Raw genomic sequence first — 13,812 nt, 5'->3', positions numbered from 1 at the left:
GGCTGTTTCCTGGGAAACCCAAAGTGCGACAGGATAAAACGAAAAATGTGTCCCTTTCAAGGAGCTTCACAAGGTGCTCTGTCTGTAGCCTATATCTTGATCATTAAAACCTCCACATGGTGGCGCTGTTTAACAGCAAACGGTTGCCACCTCCGTCACGATTTAAGGACACCTGCTGTCATGCATTGTTATTATGCGTTGTAACATCTTAAACATTGTCATGAATACCCCAAATTAGTGTAAATGTGGGCTTTAACCTAAATTAAAGCTAAAAAGGAACGCGCACAGTGTCTATTTCAGATAAGGGTGGGGAAGACCAAGTACTGTGAAAATATTGGCTCAACCTGGCAACCCTAATATCTTCCTGGGGTCATCAGCAGCATCACAGCTAGCTACTCCCGTCATCACATCGAAGCCATCGTCGGCCTCTGTTTTCATTTTATCCTTGATAAATCGAACCATTCTGATTGCATTTTCATTTTTTAAGTAACCTTTCTCCGTCCGTAATATGAAGGGAATCAAACTACACGTAACCGTGCTTATTCTCGTGGCTTCTGTGTTGTGTGCAGAGGCGGGCAGAAGCCGGAAAGACTCAAGCAACCAGAACAGTTTCAGAAGGGCGGCGAATGGGGTTTACCAGACACTTAGCAACATCTTTGGAGAGGACAACATCAGAGGCCTTTACAAGGTTAGTATTTAGCCATTTACACTGTCGGTCAACGAAGAAGATAGTCGCGTAACGGTGTAAAAGATTTGCTATTTTGATCAATTGCGCCTTGGACAACAATTTTCGCTGGCCACGGATGCCATTTTGAAAATCTGATAGTCTTTTTCTTTACTCTGTAGGGAAAGGTTGCTGCATGACATATTGCGACTAAATGTGTGCATATGACCTCTGAACAGTTTAAGTAACCGTGACCGACACCCCAACCGTGCACAGCGACAGCGCTGTGAGCACCGGGGCGTTTGACAGTGGCATCATGTTATCAGTTCAGCCATGTTGTTAATATCTATAAATACACTCTTGGTGGTTATTGCAATATAAGTGTGCGTTCTAAAATCTGCACCCGTGTGAGTCAACTTCCTCCCGTCTCCTGTTCTAGTTCTTCTCGAAGACTACTGAGCGGTTTGTATATGGAGTCGACGCTTTCCTGGACACCCTGTGGAAGATCTGGACTGACCTCCTTGATGTGTTGGGCATCGACTGTGAGTCATAAGTGTGACTGTTAGTGTTGTAATATGCGAGTAAACACGCGACCTCATGTCGACATGGTGTTTGTTTTGCACCTGCTGGCTTAATGACCTACTAATATAATAACGTATTTAATTAGCAGAAGCTTATTTGAACCAGAGACCTCTTGATCTGCAGTCAAATGCTGTAACCACTGAGCTATGTCCCTCTTTACCTGTACTACAGATGTGGTTAATAAGTCGATGCCTTTAGTCATTCCTGTAAATCCTTGTCTGAGAGTAACAGCACCACCCTCCCCCCTCCTCCACAGCCTCCAACCTGAGCCTGTACTTCAGCCTCAGCTCCCTCTCCACCTCTCCGGCCCGGGCCTTACTGCTGGTGGCGGCTGTGCTGGTGGCCTACTGGTTCCTGTCCTTGTTCCTTGGGGGTTTCTTCTACCTGCTGCACGCCGTGTTCGGGCGCTTTTTCTGGCTGGTGCGCGTCCTGCTGTTCTCGCTCTCCTGCCTCTACATCCTGCAGAAGTTCGAGGGCGACCCGGAGCGGGCGGTGCTGCCGCTGTGCTTCATCATGGTGGTGTACTTCATGACGGGGCCGGTGGGGGCGTACTGGAGGAGGGGTGGGGGCGCTGCCTCACTGGAGGAGAAGATCGACCATCTGGACACCCAGATCAGACTGCTCAACATCCGGCTCAGCAGGGTCATAGATAGCCTGGAGCGCCCTGGTGAGCTGTAGGGGGGACAGGGGGTAGGTAGCCTGGAGCGCCCTACGGAGCTGTAGAGGAGGGGAGAGGGTAGGGGGGATGTGGAGGAGCAGGTGTGGGGTCTGGGGGTGTTTTGGGTGGGGGAGGAATACGGGATGACAGCTGGGGTGGGCAGGGGCTTGGGAATGAATAAGGGAGAAAACGGGTCTAAACAATGATCAGAGATTGGAAAACTTTCCCAGTTACTCAACTAACAGTAGAGTTAAAGCAGTAGTTCAGAGTTTCTCTGGTGGTGCATGGGTGGCGAGGAGGGATGGAGGAAACCATGGTTGATAGGGACTTCATGGTCTGTTTTTATCCTTGTCTTATACATGAATGCATTAGGAACATAGTTGTTATGAGGCGTAACAATCTTTTTGTTCCTTTTTAAAAATGGGGATGGGTTAGGTTAGGGGATGGTGCATGGAGAAAAGGGGTTGATTTGACTATTTTTAAGTATTTAAATCCATATAGTATCACTGTTAGATCGATAGATGGTAAATTTATTTATTGTGGTTTTAGTCTTAGAACACTGAAATAGCTTTGTTCAAAATGTCGCCGTCCATATTAGCTATCTAGAAAACATCAGGACCTCTTTTTCTGTCTCGTAAAAGTGTGTGTTTGTGTGTGGGATGTGCGGGGTGGTTAGTGTGTGTGTGTGTGGGTACCCTCCTAGTGTGTGTGTGTATTCTGAAACGTGTGACGTAAAGGGACACTGGAAGTAGTCAGCTACCACAGAGCGGCAAGGCAATCTCAGGGAGAAAAACACCTCCATTGGTATCTCAACCCCCCACACAGACACCAGTTGAGCATGTTACAGCAGACATATGTACTTGGTTCTCTATAGTGGGGTTGGTTAGGGTTTGACAGGTCTGTGTTCCTGTGATTGGATCACAGCACATGGAATGGTGAGTGTGTTAGTGTGATTGGTTCACAGCACATGGAATGGTGAGTGTGTTAGTGTGATTGGTTCACAGCACATGGAGTGGTGAGTGTGTTAGTGTGATTGGTTCACAGCACATGGAGTGGTGAGTCTACAGTCTGCAGCAGGGGTTTTTTGTCCTGTCTGTGAGGTCTTATCAACCCACTGTAGGTGCACCCTTCTGCCACCAGGGGGCGCCATCTGTTGACGACACTGCCAATGGGTTTTAACAGTCTGGCCAATTAGGGACCAGTGCTCTGCCCCTGCAGCACGCTCAGCCTGTGTGTATTTGTAGTTCTTTTGGATAGATTTGTTGTTGTTTAGGAACTGTGATACGCTTTCATCACTATGCATTTGTGTGAATGTAGGCCTTCACTAAGTAAATCACACCACAGTCCAGTACTGTACCAGTGCTGCAGTACACAGTCCAGTACTGTAGGTAGCAGTAGTTGGTCTTTAACTCTGGTTTTATCTTTAACTCTTAATGTTTGTTAAGTAGTTTAGGTTATACCCTGTGTTTGTTATGTAGTTTAGGTTATACCCTGATATGAGGAACGACAGACAACACGTTTTTAAATCACTCTTTAACATAACTTGATTTGGATGAACTGAGATGATAGCTGTGTCCCAAATTACAAATAATTACAGATATGATATGAGTCACTCAGGCTGTGCTAATATTCAGAAGTGTTGACGTTATAAAGTATGTCATTAATGATGTTTAGGTGTCAGAGAGGACAATATCTCAGACCTATCGATGTTGCAAGGCCTGCATAGGTGTGTGATGACGAGAGGGAGGGAGAGATGGGGAAGACAAGCTAGTTACTGCAGTTGGTTACTGCACCTACTTACTGCAGCTAGTTACTGTAGCTAGGTACTGCAGCTAGTTACTGCAGTTGGTTACTGCAGCAAGTTACTGTAGCTAGGTACTGTAGGTAGTTACTGCAGCTAGTTACTGTAGCTAGTTACTGCAGTTGGTTACTGTAGCTAGGTACTGTAGGTAGTTACTGTAGTTGGTTACTGCAGGTAGTTACTGCAGTTGGTTACTGTAGCTAGGTACTGTAGGTAGTTACTGCAGCTAGTTACTGTAGCTAGTTACTGCAGTTGGTTACTGTAGCTAGGTACTGTAGGTAGTTACTGTAGTTGGTAACTGCAGGTAGTTACTGTAGCTAGTTACTGTAGCTAGTTACTGTAGCTAGGTACTGTAGCTAGTTACTGTAGCTAGTTACTGCAGCTAGTTACTGTAGCTAGTTACTGTAGCTAGTTGTGAGCTCTTAGGCAGTGCTGTTGCCACCAGCAGTGTTGCATGTTAGCTTTTCTACTGCTAAGGCTGAATATATCATCATTTTACTGTGGAACAAATCACCATCTAAGTTGTACTGTAAGATTTTTTTATAATTTTTTATTGATTACAGATTGTTGTCAGATTGAATGTCATTCCACGCATAAAGATAATATTCCATGTAATTATGAGTAAAATATTGTATAATCATGAGGATATGTGTAGGTTGTGATGATGATAGTTCTCTAATTGCTTGCTGTAATAAAACATCACAGGATTTTGCACTTAAGAACCAAATCATGCAAGTTCCCGCCCTTAATCAGAAATCCTGAGTTCTGATTGGATGCTGTGACAGGCCATCAATATTACACAGGGGTGGTATGCATTAAATATTGTATACATTTGGGTGTCTGATATTGTCAGTGTAATAGAAGATAGATATGTGAGGAAGTAGGCATGTTGTTAGGGACCCAGCAGAACAGATGGATTCTGTCTGCCAGAGTTCAGACTGGGTTCAATCAGTCAAGCGTTCATGTGTGCGCTGACAGAACTTCTGATCCCTGCCTGTCACCTGCCTGGGGAAGCAACGTCGCAGTCAGTGAAGCCGGATCACTGTGATCCAGTTGATTACACCCAAACTCTAGACTGGTCCAAAAAGGAAAAATATCTAATATAGTATTTATTCATTACTGATTCAGTTTTCATGTGTCTACTAATTCCAGATAATGTGCTGTGCCAATATATTGATATCTCAATATCAATATGATGTAATACATCCAAGTCAGGTAGTTTCCCCTGCTTGACCTTTTCTTTGTGAAACTTGAGTAGAATATAAATGTAGTTGTTGTCGTTTTTTTTAAACTTTTTTTTATTGTATACTCCTTTTATGCTTTGAACTGCTTGTTTTCTATTGGTCTGTTTTCCATCCAATAGTGTGTGAGGAGCTGGGCCCTACTTCCTGCCTGCTATGTGTTGGAAAGCGTTATAAAGTGATGAAAAATGTGGAAATGGTTGTCCCGAAGGAGACCTTTTACAGTGAAAATGAGGTCCAGATTTGAATAAATCAACTTTATCACCATGTTGAAAGGGTTGTTTTTTTATTAAGGTATTTTAATGATGTAATATGACCTGTTTTTGGGAGTTCATGCTTAAGCAAATTTGGATACAATATGTGTCCAAACCACAAGCAGTTTTTTTGAAATACTGGACAGAGTAAAGAGACTTCTTGCACATCAGATCATTGCTCAACCCTGGCAGAGTCTTGTCTGATTGAATCTCTCTGACACACACACACTCACCCCCCCCCCCCCCACACACACACACAGGGCCTTTCTCTGTAACTGAGCTACACAAGCCCCTGGCACAGCTAGCTTCTCAGTAACGTGGCCGGGATGAAGGAGGAAATAAAATATGAATGAATGGAATAGAATGGCTGTTTACCTGTGGCTCCCTCCACTCTCTCCACTTCACCTTCACATATTTTGCCGAATCATACTGGCTGATGTGAAAGTCAGTTTGTTAGGTTCCACATTCTGTCACTCCAGCAGACCTGGAACGTAGCTCTAAACCTCAGGACTGGTTTAAATACTATGTGTTTGAATCCAGCCATGTAGATAAGGGAGCAGATCAGGGGGTTCACTGGTGAACCTTGACCCTGCCCAGTAGTGCCATCCAGGAACCCTTTCCTCGGTTTACCTTGGCTTGGATCTCTGCCTATCAAGTCCAACATCTTTCACAAGGTGTAGTCACTCCTACAATCACCTCTCCTCCTGTCTGTCTCCTCCAGCCTGTCTGTTCCTGTCTGTCTCCTCCAGCCTGTCTGTCTCCTCCAGCCTGTCTGTCTCCTCCAGCCTGTCTGTCTCCTCCAGCCTGTCTGTTCCTGTCTGTCTCCTCCAGCCTGTCTGTCTCCTCCAGCCTGTCTGTCTCCTCCAGCCTGTCTGTCTCCTCCAGCCTGTCTGTCTCCTCCAGCCTGTCTGTCTCCTCCAGCCTGTCTGTCTCCTCCAGCCTGTCTGTTCCTATCTGTCTCCTCCAGCCTGTCTGTCTCCTCCAGCCTGTCTGTCTCCTCCAGCCTGTCTGTCTCCTCCAGCCTGTCTGTCTCCTCCAGCCTGTCTGTCTCCTCCAGCCTGTCTGTTCCTGTCTGTCTCCTCCAGCCTGTCTGTCTCCTCCAGCCTGTCTGTCTCCTCCAGCCTGTCTGTTCTAATTTCCCTGATCTTGAATATTCAATTATAGCTTTTATGTTGAACGTTTTATTTGTTATTTTTTGCATGTATATTTTAATATTTTTTTAATCAAATGTACTGGTTAATGATAGCCTCTGAACTTTAGGTTCCTTCATGTAAACTTTCAGGTGAATTACTGAACCTTGTTACTAATCTAGGTCAGACACACCGAGTCACCTCATGTCGTTCTCAACAGCGTTCGTGGTTCTGTATCACGCTAGACCAGCTGGCAGCTGATAACAATGTCAAACAGGAAATCTGATTTACAAACCTCCTATGGACGTCACGGTCATAGTCTACTGTGCATGTTTGTAATATCACTTTTTTACATTTATTTGCGGGTAGAACTATTTCAATTTTGAGGACATTTCCTAAGAGGGGGGTTGAACAGGTCATGTTCGCAGACATTTTGATTGGGCACACCCCTAAAATGTACTCTCATTCTTGATTCTTATTGGCTGCGCAACTCACTTGAGAGCTGTCATTGATCATTGGGATAAAACGTTTTGTACGCTGGCGTTCGCCGAGCATGTGAAGCGGAGAGTTGAGCCAACATAGAGGAAAATGGAAACGTTTCACCTGGACCGAAACATGAACTTTGATAGGAATAATGAATTAGGCCAAGTATTTACACATTTAAAAAAGACAAAATTCGATTTGCTTATTGTAAATTTGCCCTTTTGTTTACACCATGTTGTTTATCAAACCGACTCTGAGATTTAGCTATAACATGCAATGCGTGTGACGAAACAAATGTTTAAAGGTAAAGGTTTTACTGTCGTTTCTTTATGATCTACTTAAACTCTATTGGTGGTTCAGCCCAGGTTGCAGCAGACTCGAAGTATGTGTAATTCCATAGTAATTTCCGCCAAACCGGTTCACAACTGGCGTGTGTGGTGTATGAAACGAAATACCAATATAATTTTGCATACACGGATCTGTCTGCTGATGTGGGACCAGCCGGCCTCCGACCAGTCAGAGGATCTCGTGCTCTGCCCCCTCACATATCACTCCGCTATTTAACATTGAACACACAAGGGCCACACATGGCCTTACGTTTCTCCATTTGTGATCGATCAATATTCTTCGAGGGCAGACCCCCTAGTTAAAGCGGGTCTGCAACCCCACGTTCACATTTGGATCCAAATGATTGATTATTTTATTTTAACGGTTTGGCGGTTTCCCCCATTTGTGAAGGCCAATTTAGATTTATGGAGAATATATCTGTAGATGTAAGCTATGCAGGGCATCGGGTCCCCGGCACCAGGGTCCAGAGTATAGGTACCAGAGTATAGGTACCAGAGTATAGGTACCAGAGTATAGGTACCAGAGTATAGGTCTACATGGATGCGGGGGGGCTGCATTCTGCCGTCATGAAAGGTTCATCAAAATCTCAAATCTCTGGTCTCATTTAAAAGTGATACCACTGATTTAAAAATACCCAATCTAACATTGGATTACAAGGATAGCACACTGCAACTGTGTATAATTGTCTGCAACATAACCCAAGGCCATTCATTAAAATCAGGGAATTACAACCGAAATACTGTTCGAACTATGCACGTTTAATCCTTGAAATGTTGTAGGCTACTTTATATTTTCACTTTGCGAGCTTCGTTTAGATATAATAGCGTCTTCAGAATAGCCTAATTGAACCTTTGTAATATGCTTTTTAAAATTATTATACTGTATCCCCTTGTTGTCATAATTATATGAATAATATTTTATGCGTTGTTATATATATACATGTTATGTTAATTATTCTTGAAGATCACTCAACAATTGTAGGCCCCCATTTCGGAGGACGCGCGGAAGGAGACACGCAGCGTTGTGCGGGTGGGCGGAGGATTCTGAGTTACTCCGCTGCTCCTCCTCCAGGCTGACAGTCAGCAGACGGCCCGGCTGCACGCTGTCACACACCTAGCGTATCTACCTCTCCACATACACAGCCAGGTTATCCAGGGCAATCATGTCAAAAGACACAGAAGCAATGAGCGAGAATATTCTGGAGTCCAAGGTGTTGTGGTACCCGGACGCTAAGAAGAACACTCACATGGACAGATTTAGGACGCAGGTGAACCGAGACTTCGGGCTTAATCTTGGTGAGTGACGCTCGAGAGAGCTTGTTTCTGTCAGGGCTAAAGGACACCTCTGGACTTAGTTTGTACCGTAGCACCGTGCAGTCTAAGAATTAATTTAGACCGAATCCCACGGTCAGCTACTCGCTGCCGGTGTCCGTTCAGCTACTCAGTGATGGTGTCCGTTCAGCTACTCAGTGCCGGTGTCCGTTCAGGAGGCTAGACAGCAGTCTGACTCTTTACGTCAGGAAGACTCCACCGTAGAGGTTGCAGGTCTTTGATAGTAGATGACCAGTAAAGCTAGGCGCTGTTTTGTTGCTCAGTCATGGGTTGGCTGATATTCCGTCATCTAGGTCAACCAGTTTTTTCTTTATTCGTAAAATTAGCTTCAATGTGATAAAAAATCGACAACTCTCCAAAAAGACAGTGTTTCCAGGCAGTTGGCACTAGCGAACTCGACCCTCCTGTGCCACAGGAGATTGTAGATACAGTAGGCTGGTCGCTGGACGTAGCCTTCGCTAGGAAGAAAGATAATGTACAGGACTGAAGCATTAGCTAATGAGACAGAGACCAGTTAAGGTCTTAGTCTGTAGCATAGCACGGCCCTCTAAGCTGTCAGCAAGTGTTCTGTTGAGACCACCGTGTCCTCAGCACCCATGTTTACACTGCGCTGCCAGGGGCTTCCTCGCTGCTCTCAGAATTAAGAAGATCTTCACTCTACAATATGATGTTGCTAGCTGTGTATTTGTGTTAGAAGAGAGAGGGAGAGATAAAGCTAACCAGACCTGTTACAGAAAATAAAATGCAGCTTAACTGGCCACGTTGCAATCATGGAATCGCTTGCATTGTGTGTGTTTGTGTGTGTGTGTGTCGATGCATGCGTGAGGAAGGTTGAGCAGGTCTGTCTGGTGAAGCCTTTATTGGTGCTGAATTTAACCCTCCTCCCTCCCCCCCCCCTGCAGCCAGCTATAAGGAGCTGTACCAGTGGTCTGTTGATAGCTGTGCAGACTTCTGGGCTCAGGTGTGGAGCTTCTGTGATGTGACTTGCTCCCGGACGTACGAGGAAGTGAGTACACTTCACCACTCCCATTACTGCTCTGTAGACACACACACGTTTATAGTCAACACATTCTCTCTCTCTCTGGAAGCACTACGTGCTTCACCCATAGATCTCATGTTTGATTGGCTCCTCCCATCCTCCTAGTCTCGTAGTCATTCCTTGTAGAACCTTTCAACTCTTTCTTACCTCTCTCACTCTTTCTCTAGATCTCTCATGCACTCACATTTTCCCATGTCTCTCTCTCTGTCTCTCTGTCTCTGTCTCTGTCTCTGTCTCTCTCTCTCTCTCTCTCTCGCTCTCTCTCTCTCTCTCTCTCTCTCTCTCTCTCTCTCTCTCTCTCTCTCTCTCTCTCTCTCCCCCTGCAGGTGGTGGATGTGTCTAAGAGGGTATCTGATGTACCGGAGTGGTTCAGAGGGTCTCGTCTGAACTACGCAGAGAACCTGCTTAAACACAAGGACCAGGATAAGGTTGCTCTCTATGCTGCCAGTGAGTACATCCTGTGGCTCCTGGAGTGCTTTCTGTGGCTCCTCTCTCCCTGCTACTGCCCCCTAGGGTTTTGGAGTTCAGAGCTCTGAGATGTAGGACAGAATCAAACATAACTGGGGCTGCATTTGAACCGTGAAATGCTGCTTGGCTTCCCTAAACCTGGTTTGAGGACAGCAGGGTTGAAGGGGAAGGGAGTTGGGGACGTTACAGGGTAGTTATCTAGCATACACTCTGGTCCAAAGCCAGGTATTAATAGTGAATACAGAGAGTAGGACTATTCTAATGTTGGTCTGCTACTTCCTGCACCAGCCTTCAGAAGAGGAAGATGATCCAGTCTCAGTGCAGGGATGAGGCCGTGTGATTGGTCGTGTGTAGAGATGAGGCCGTGTGATTGTTCGTGTGTAGAGATGAGGCCGTGTGATTGGTCGTGTGTAGAGATGAGGCCGTGTGATTGTTCGTGTGTAGAGATGAGGCCGTGTGATTGGTCGTGTGTAGGGATGAGGCCGTGTGATTGGTCGTGTGTAGAGATGAGGCCGTGTGATTGGTCGTGTGTAGGGATGAGGCCGTGTGATTGGTCGTGTGTAGGGATGAGGCCGTGTGATTGGTCGTGTGTAGAGATGAGGCCGTGTGATTGGTCGTGTGTAGAGATGAGGCCGTGTGATTGGTCGTGTGTAGGGATGAGGCCCTGTGATTGGTCGTGTGTAGAGATGAGGCCGTGTGATTGGTCGTGTGTAGAGATGAGGCCGTGTGATTGGTCGTGTGTAGGGATGAGGCCGTGTGATTGGTCGTGTGTAGAGATGAGGCCGTGTGATTGGTCGTGTGTAGGGATGAGGCCGTGTGATTGGTCGTGTGTAGGGATGAGGCCGTGTGATTGGTCGTGTGTAGGGATGAGGCCGTGTGATTGGTCGTGTGTAGAGATGAGGCCGTGTGATTGGTCGTGTGTAGGGATGAGGCCGTGTGATTGGTCGTGTGTAGGGATGAGGCCGTGTGATTGGTCGTGTGTAGGGATGAGGCCGTGTGATTGGTCGTGTGTAGAGATGAGGCCGTGTGATTGGTCGTGTGTAGGGATGAGGCCGTGTGATTGGTCGTGTGTAGGGATGAGGCCGTGTGATTGGTCGTGTGTAGGGATGAGGCCGTGTGATTGGTCGTGTGTAGGGATGAGGCCGTGTGATTGGTCGTGTGTAGAGATGAGGCCGTGTGATTGGTCGTGTGTAGGGATGAGGCCGTGTGATTGGTCGTGTGTAGGGATGAGGCCGTGTGATTGGTCGTGTGTAGGGATGAGGCCGTGTGATTGGTCGTGTGTAGGGATGAGGCCGTGTGATTGGTCGTGTGTAGAGATGAGGCCGTGTGATTGGTCGTGTGTAGAGATGAGGCCGTGTGATTGGTCGTGTGTAGGGATGAGGCCGTGTGATTGGTCGTGTGTAGAGATGAGGCCGTGTGATTGGTCGTGTGTAGGGATGAGGCCGTGTGATTGGTCGTGTGTAGGGATGAGGCCGTGTGATTGGTCGTGTGTAGAGATGAGGCCGTGTGATTGGTCGTGTGTAGAGATGAGGCCGTGTGATTGGTCGTGTGTAGAGATGAGGCCGTGTGATTGGTCGTGTGTAGAGATGAGGCCGTGTGATTGGTCGTGTGTAGGGATGAGGCCGTGTGATTGGTCGTGTGTAGAGATGAGGCCGTGTGATTGGTCGTGTGTAGGGATGAGGCCGTGTGATTGGTCGTGTGTAGAGATGAGGCCGTGTGATTGGTCGTGTGTAGAGATGAGGCCGTGTGATTGGTCGTGTGTAGGGATGAGGCCGTGTGATTGGTCGTGTGTAGAGATGAGGCCGTGTGATTGGTCGTGTGTAGGGATGAGGCCGTGTGATTGGTCGTGTGTAGAGATGAGGCCGTGTGATTGGTCGTGTGTAGAGATGAGGCCGTGTGATTGGTCGTGTGTAGAGATGAGGCCGTGTGATTGGTCGTGTGTAGGGATGAGGCCGTGTGATTGGTCGTGTGTAGAGATGAGGCCGTGTGATTGGTCGTGTGTAGGGATGAGGCCAGGGAAGAGAGTGGACATGCAGGGGTGGACTGCGCATAGAGGCCCAGATTTGATTAGATGATGTCAGATTATATTAAGACACTGCTAGTCTTCCAGGTAACCGTTCTGTGGATTCTCATATCTTAATGGTTAGCCTCTTGTTATTGTCTGGTGCGGCTGTCCAACCTACGCACACACACACACAGTCCTGGCAGTAATTTAATTATGGGAGCATCCATAAATCAGAGGGTAGATATTGCTCCAGTGTACGTCAGCACAAGCTATTACTTAGAGAGATGTCTGCTAACCCTCTCCATCTCTCTACCCCCCTCTCTCTTTCCCTCTCTTCTCTCCCTCTCTCTTTCCCTCTCTTCTCCCCCTCTCTCTCTCCTGCCTGTCAATCCCCTCCCTCCCTCCCTCCCTCCCTCCCTCCCTCCCTCCCTCCCTCCCTCCCTCCCTCCCTCCCTCCCTCCCTCCCTCCCTCCCTCCCTCCCTCCCTCCCTCCCTCCCTCCCTCCCTCCCTCCGCCCCCAGCGGAGGCCAATGAGGAGATCGTCAAGGTGACGTTTGGGGAGCTGAGGCGCGATGTGGCCGTGTTCGCCGCCGCCATGAGGAAGATGGGCGTGCAGACGGGCGACAGGGTCGTGGGTGAGTCACACACGCTGGGGTCAGAGGTCACACATGCTGGGGTCAGAGGTCACATGCTGGGGTCAGAGGTCACATGCTGGGGTCAGAGGCTCCACCCCCTGGAGAGAGGAACTGTCTTGTCGTTCTGTAGTTTTCTTTGTCTAACACCACAAAGAGCAGTCTGAGAAAGAACTACAACTTTTATTTACTTTCATCCTCCCTGATGAGACAATGGCCCCTATACATCCATCAGACAAACTCCTCTCTCCCTCCTCCTTCTCTGCCGTCCTCCCCCTCCCCCATCCAGCATCCTCACCTGCTTTGTAATTGGTTGAACTTGGCTGGACCAGAGTCTGTATGCCGCCCCCCTCTCTGTGTGTAGAGGGTTGAGCTGGCATGAGGACCTGGAAGGAGTTAGGATGAATGAGACCATTCATGTATCTCTGTCTATGTCTCTCTCTCTTCCTCTCTCCTCTTCTCTTTCCTCTCTCTCTCTCTCTCTCTCTCTCTCTCTCTCTCTCTCTCTCTCTCTCTCTCTCTCTCTCTCTCTCTCTCTCTCTCTGTAGTAGACTGGCAGAGAGAGAGAGAGACAGTGAGGTAGAGTGTGCATGTCTGAATGTGGTTTTAGTGGTTTTAGATTCAGAGATGGATGGAGATTGTGTGTGGTCATACCATCCATTAGCTAATTGACTGTGATGACTTTAAAGAAAGGTCACTAGGAGTGTGATGACGGCATTCCTCCTCCTCCTCCTCCTCCTCCTCCTCCTCCTCCTCCTGTGTGGAGCTCCTCACAGACAGAACCCATGTATAGGGAGAGGAGTAGTGGGGAGGGGAGGGTCACCAAGATACAAAGAAGGAAGAGATCAATGGCATGGCTCAACACTGTGTGGTTAATCACTCGATAGCAGCGATTCCCAACCTGTGGGCTGCGGCCCACTAGTGGTCTATTAGGGTAATGCAGGCGGGCCGCCAAACCAATGAAAAATAAAGACCTAAATAATTATATTGTTAAAACTGTGAATTATTATTACAATTCGTACTTATTTTGTAATGATATTTTGCCTTAAATTCATCATGACTGAAACTCCAGTGGTGAGACAGATCCACTAGTTAGACAAATCCAGTATTATGGCTTGGCACGTTGTCTGTCGTCCCCCCAAAAATAAGAAAGGAAGAAGAAAGATGTGGTTGTGT

The 13,812-nt window shown here is 47.2% G+C and overlaps 2 protein-coding genes across 3 annotated transcripts in view; both read left to right on the top strand.

The window, feature by feature from the left end:
• Positions 1–211: 211 nt before the first annotated feature.
• bri3bp (bri3 binding protein) lies at positions 212–8,237 on the top strand. 2 transcript variants are annotated; one of them, XM_084690598.1, is made up of 4 exons: positions 212–688; positions 1,104–1,206; positions 1,503–1,913; positions 8,125–8,237. In XM_084690598.1, the coding sequence occupies exons 1-4, from the start codon at positions 509–511 to the stop codon at positions 8,235–8,237; spliced, it is 807 nt and encodes a 268-aa protein (XP_084546724.1). In that variant the 5' UTR covers positions 212–508. The 2 variants fall into 2 exon arrangements, with proteins under 2 accessions (XP_084546724.1, XP_084546725.1); XM_084690599.1 differs by lacking the exon at positions 8,125–8,237 and having other exon boundaries at positions 1,503–1,957.
• Positions 8,238–8,321: 84 nt separating this feature from the next.
• The window catches only part of aacs (acetoacetyl-CoA synthetase), a 17,962-nt gene continuing 12,471 nt past the window's right edge, over positions 8,322–13,812 (top strand). Inside the window, exons 1-4 of the mRNA XM_084690597.1 lie at positions 8,322–8,456; positions 9,395–9,498; positions 9,858–9,978; positions 12,526–12,639. Of these exons, the coding sequence (XP_084546723.1) occupies positions 8,324–8,456; positions 9,395–9,498; positions 9,858–9,978; positions 12,526–12,639 (472 nt within the window). The 5' untranslated portion in view covers positions 8,322–8,323. The remainder of the gene's footprint in view (positions 8,457–9,394; positions 9,499–9,857; positions 9,979–12,525; positions 12,640–13,812) is intronic.

This window comes from Hypomesus nipponensis, chromosome 24, assembly GCF_054491055.1.
Source record: "Hypomesus nipponensis isolate SF chromosome 24, ASM5449105v1, whole genome shotgun sequence".
NCBI classification, from domain to species: Eukaryota; Metazoa; Chordata; class Actinopteri; order Osmeriformes; family Osmeridae; genus Hypomesus; species Hypomesus nipponensis.
Note: the sequence above shows the minus strand (reverse complement) of the source record. Positions and strands in the feature narration are given on the sequence as shown.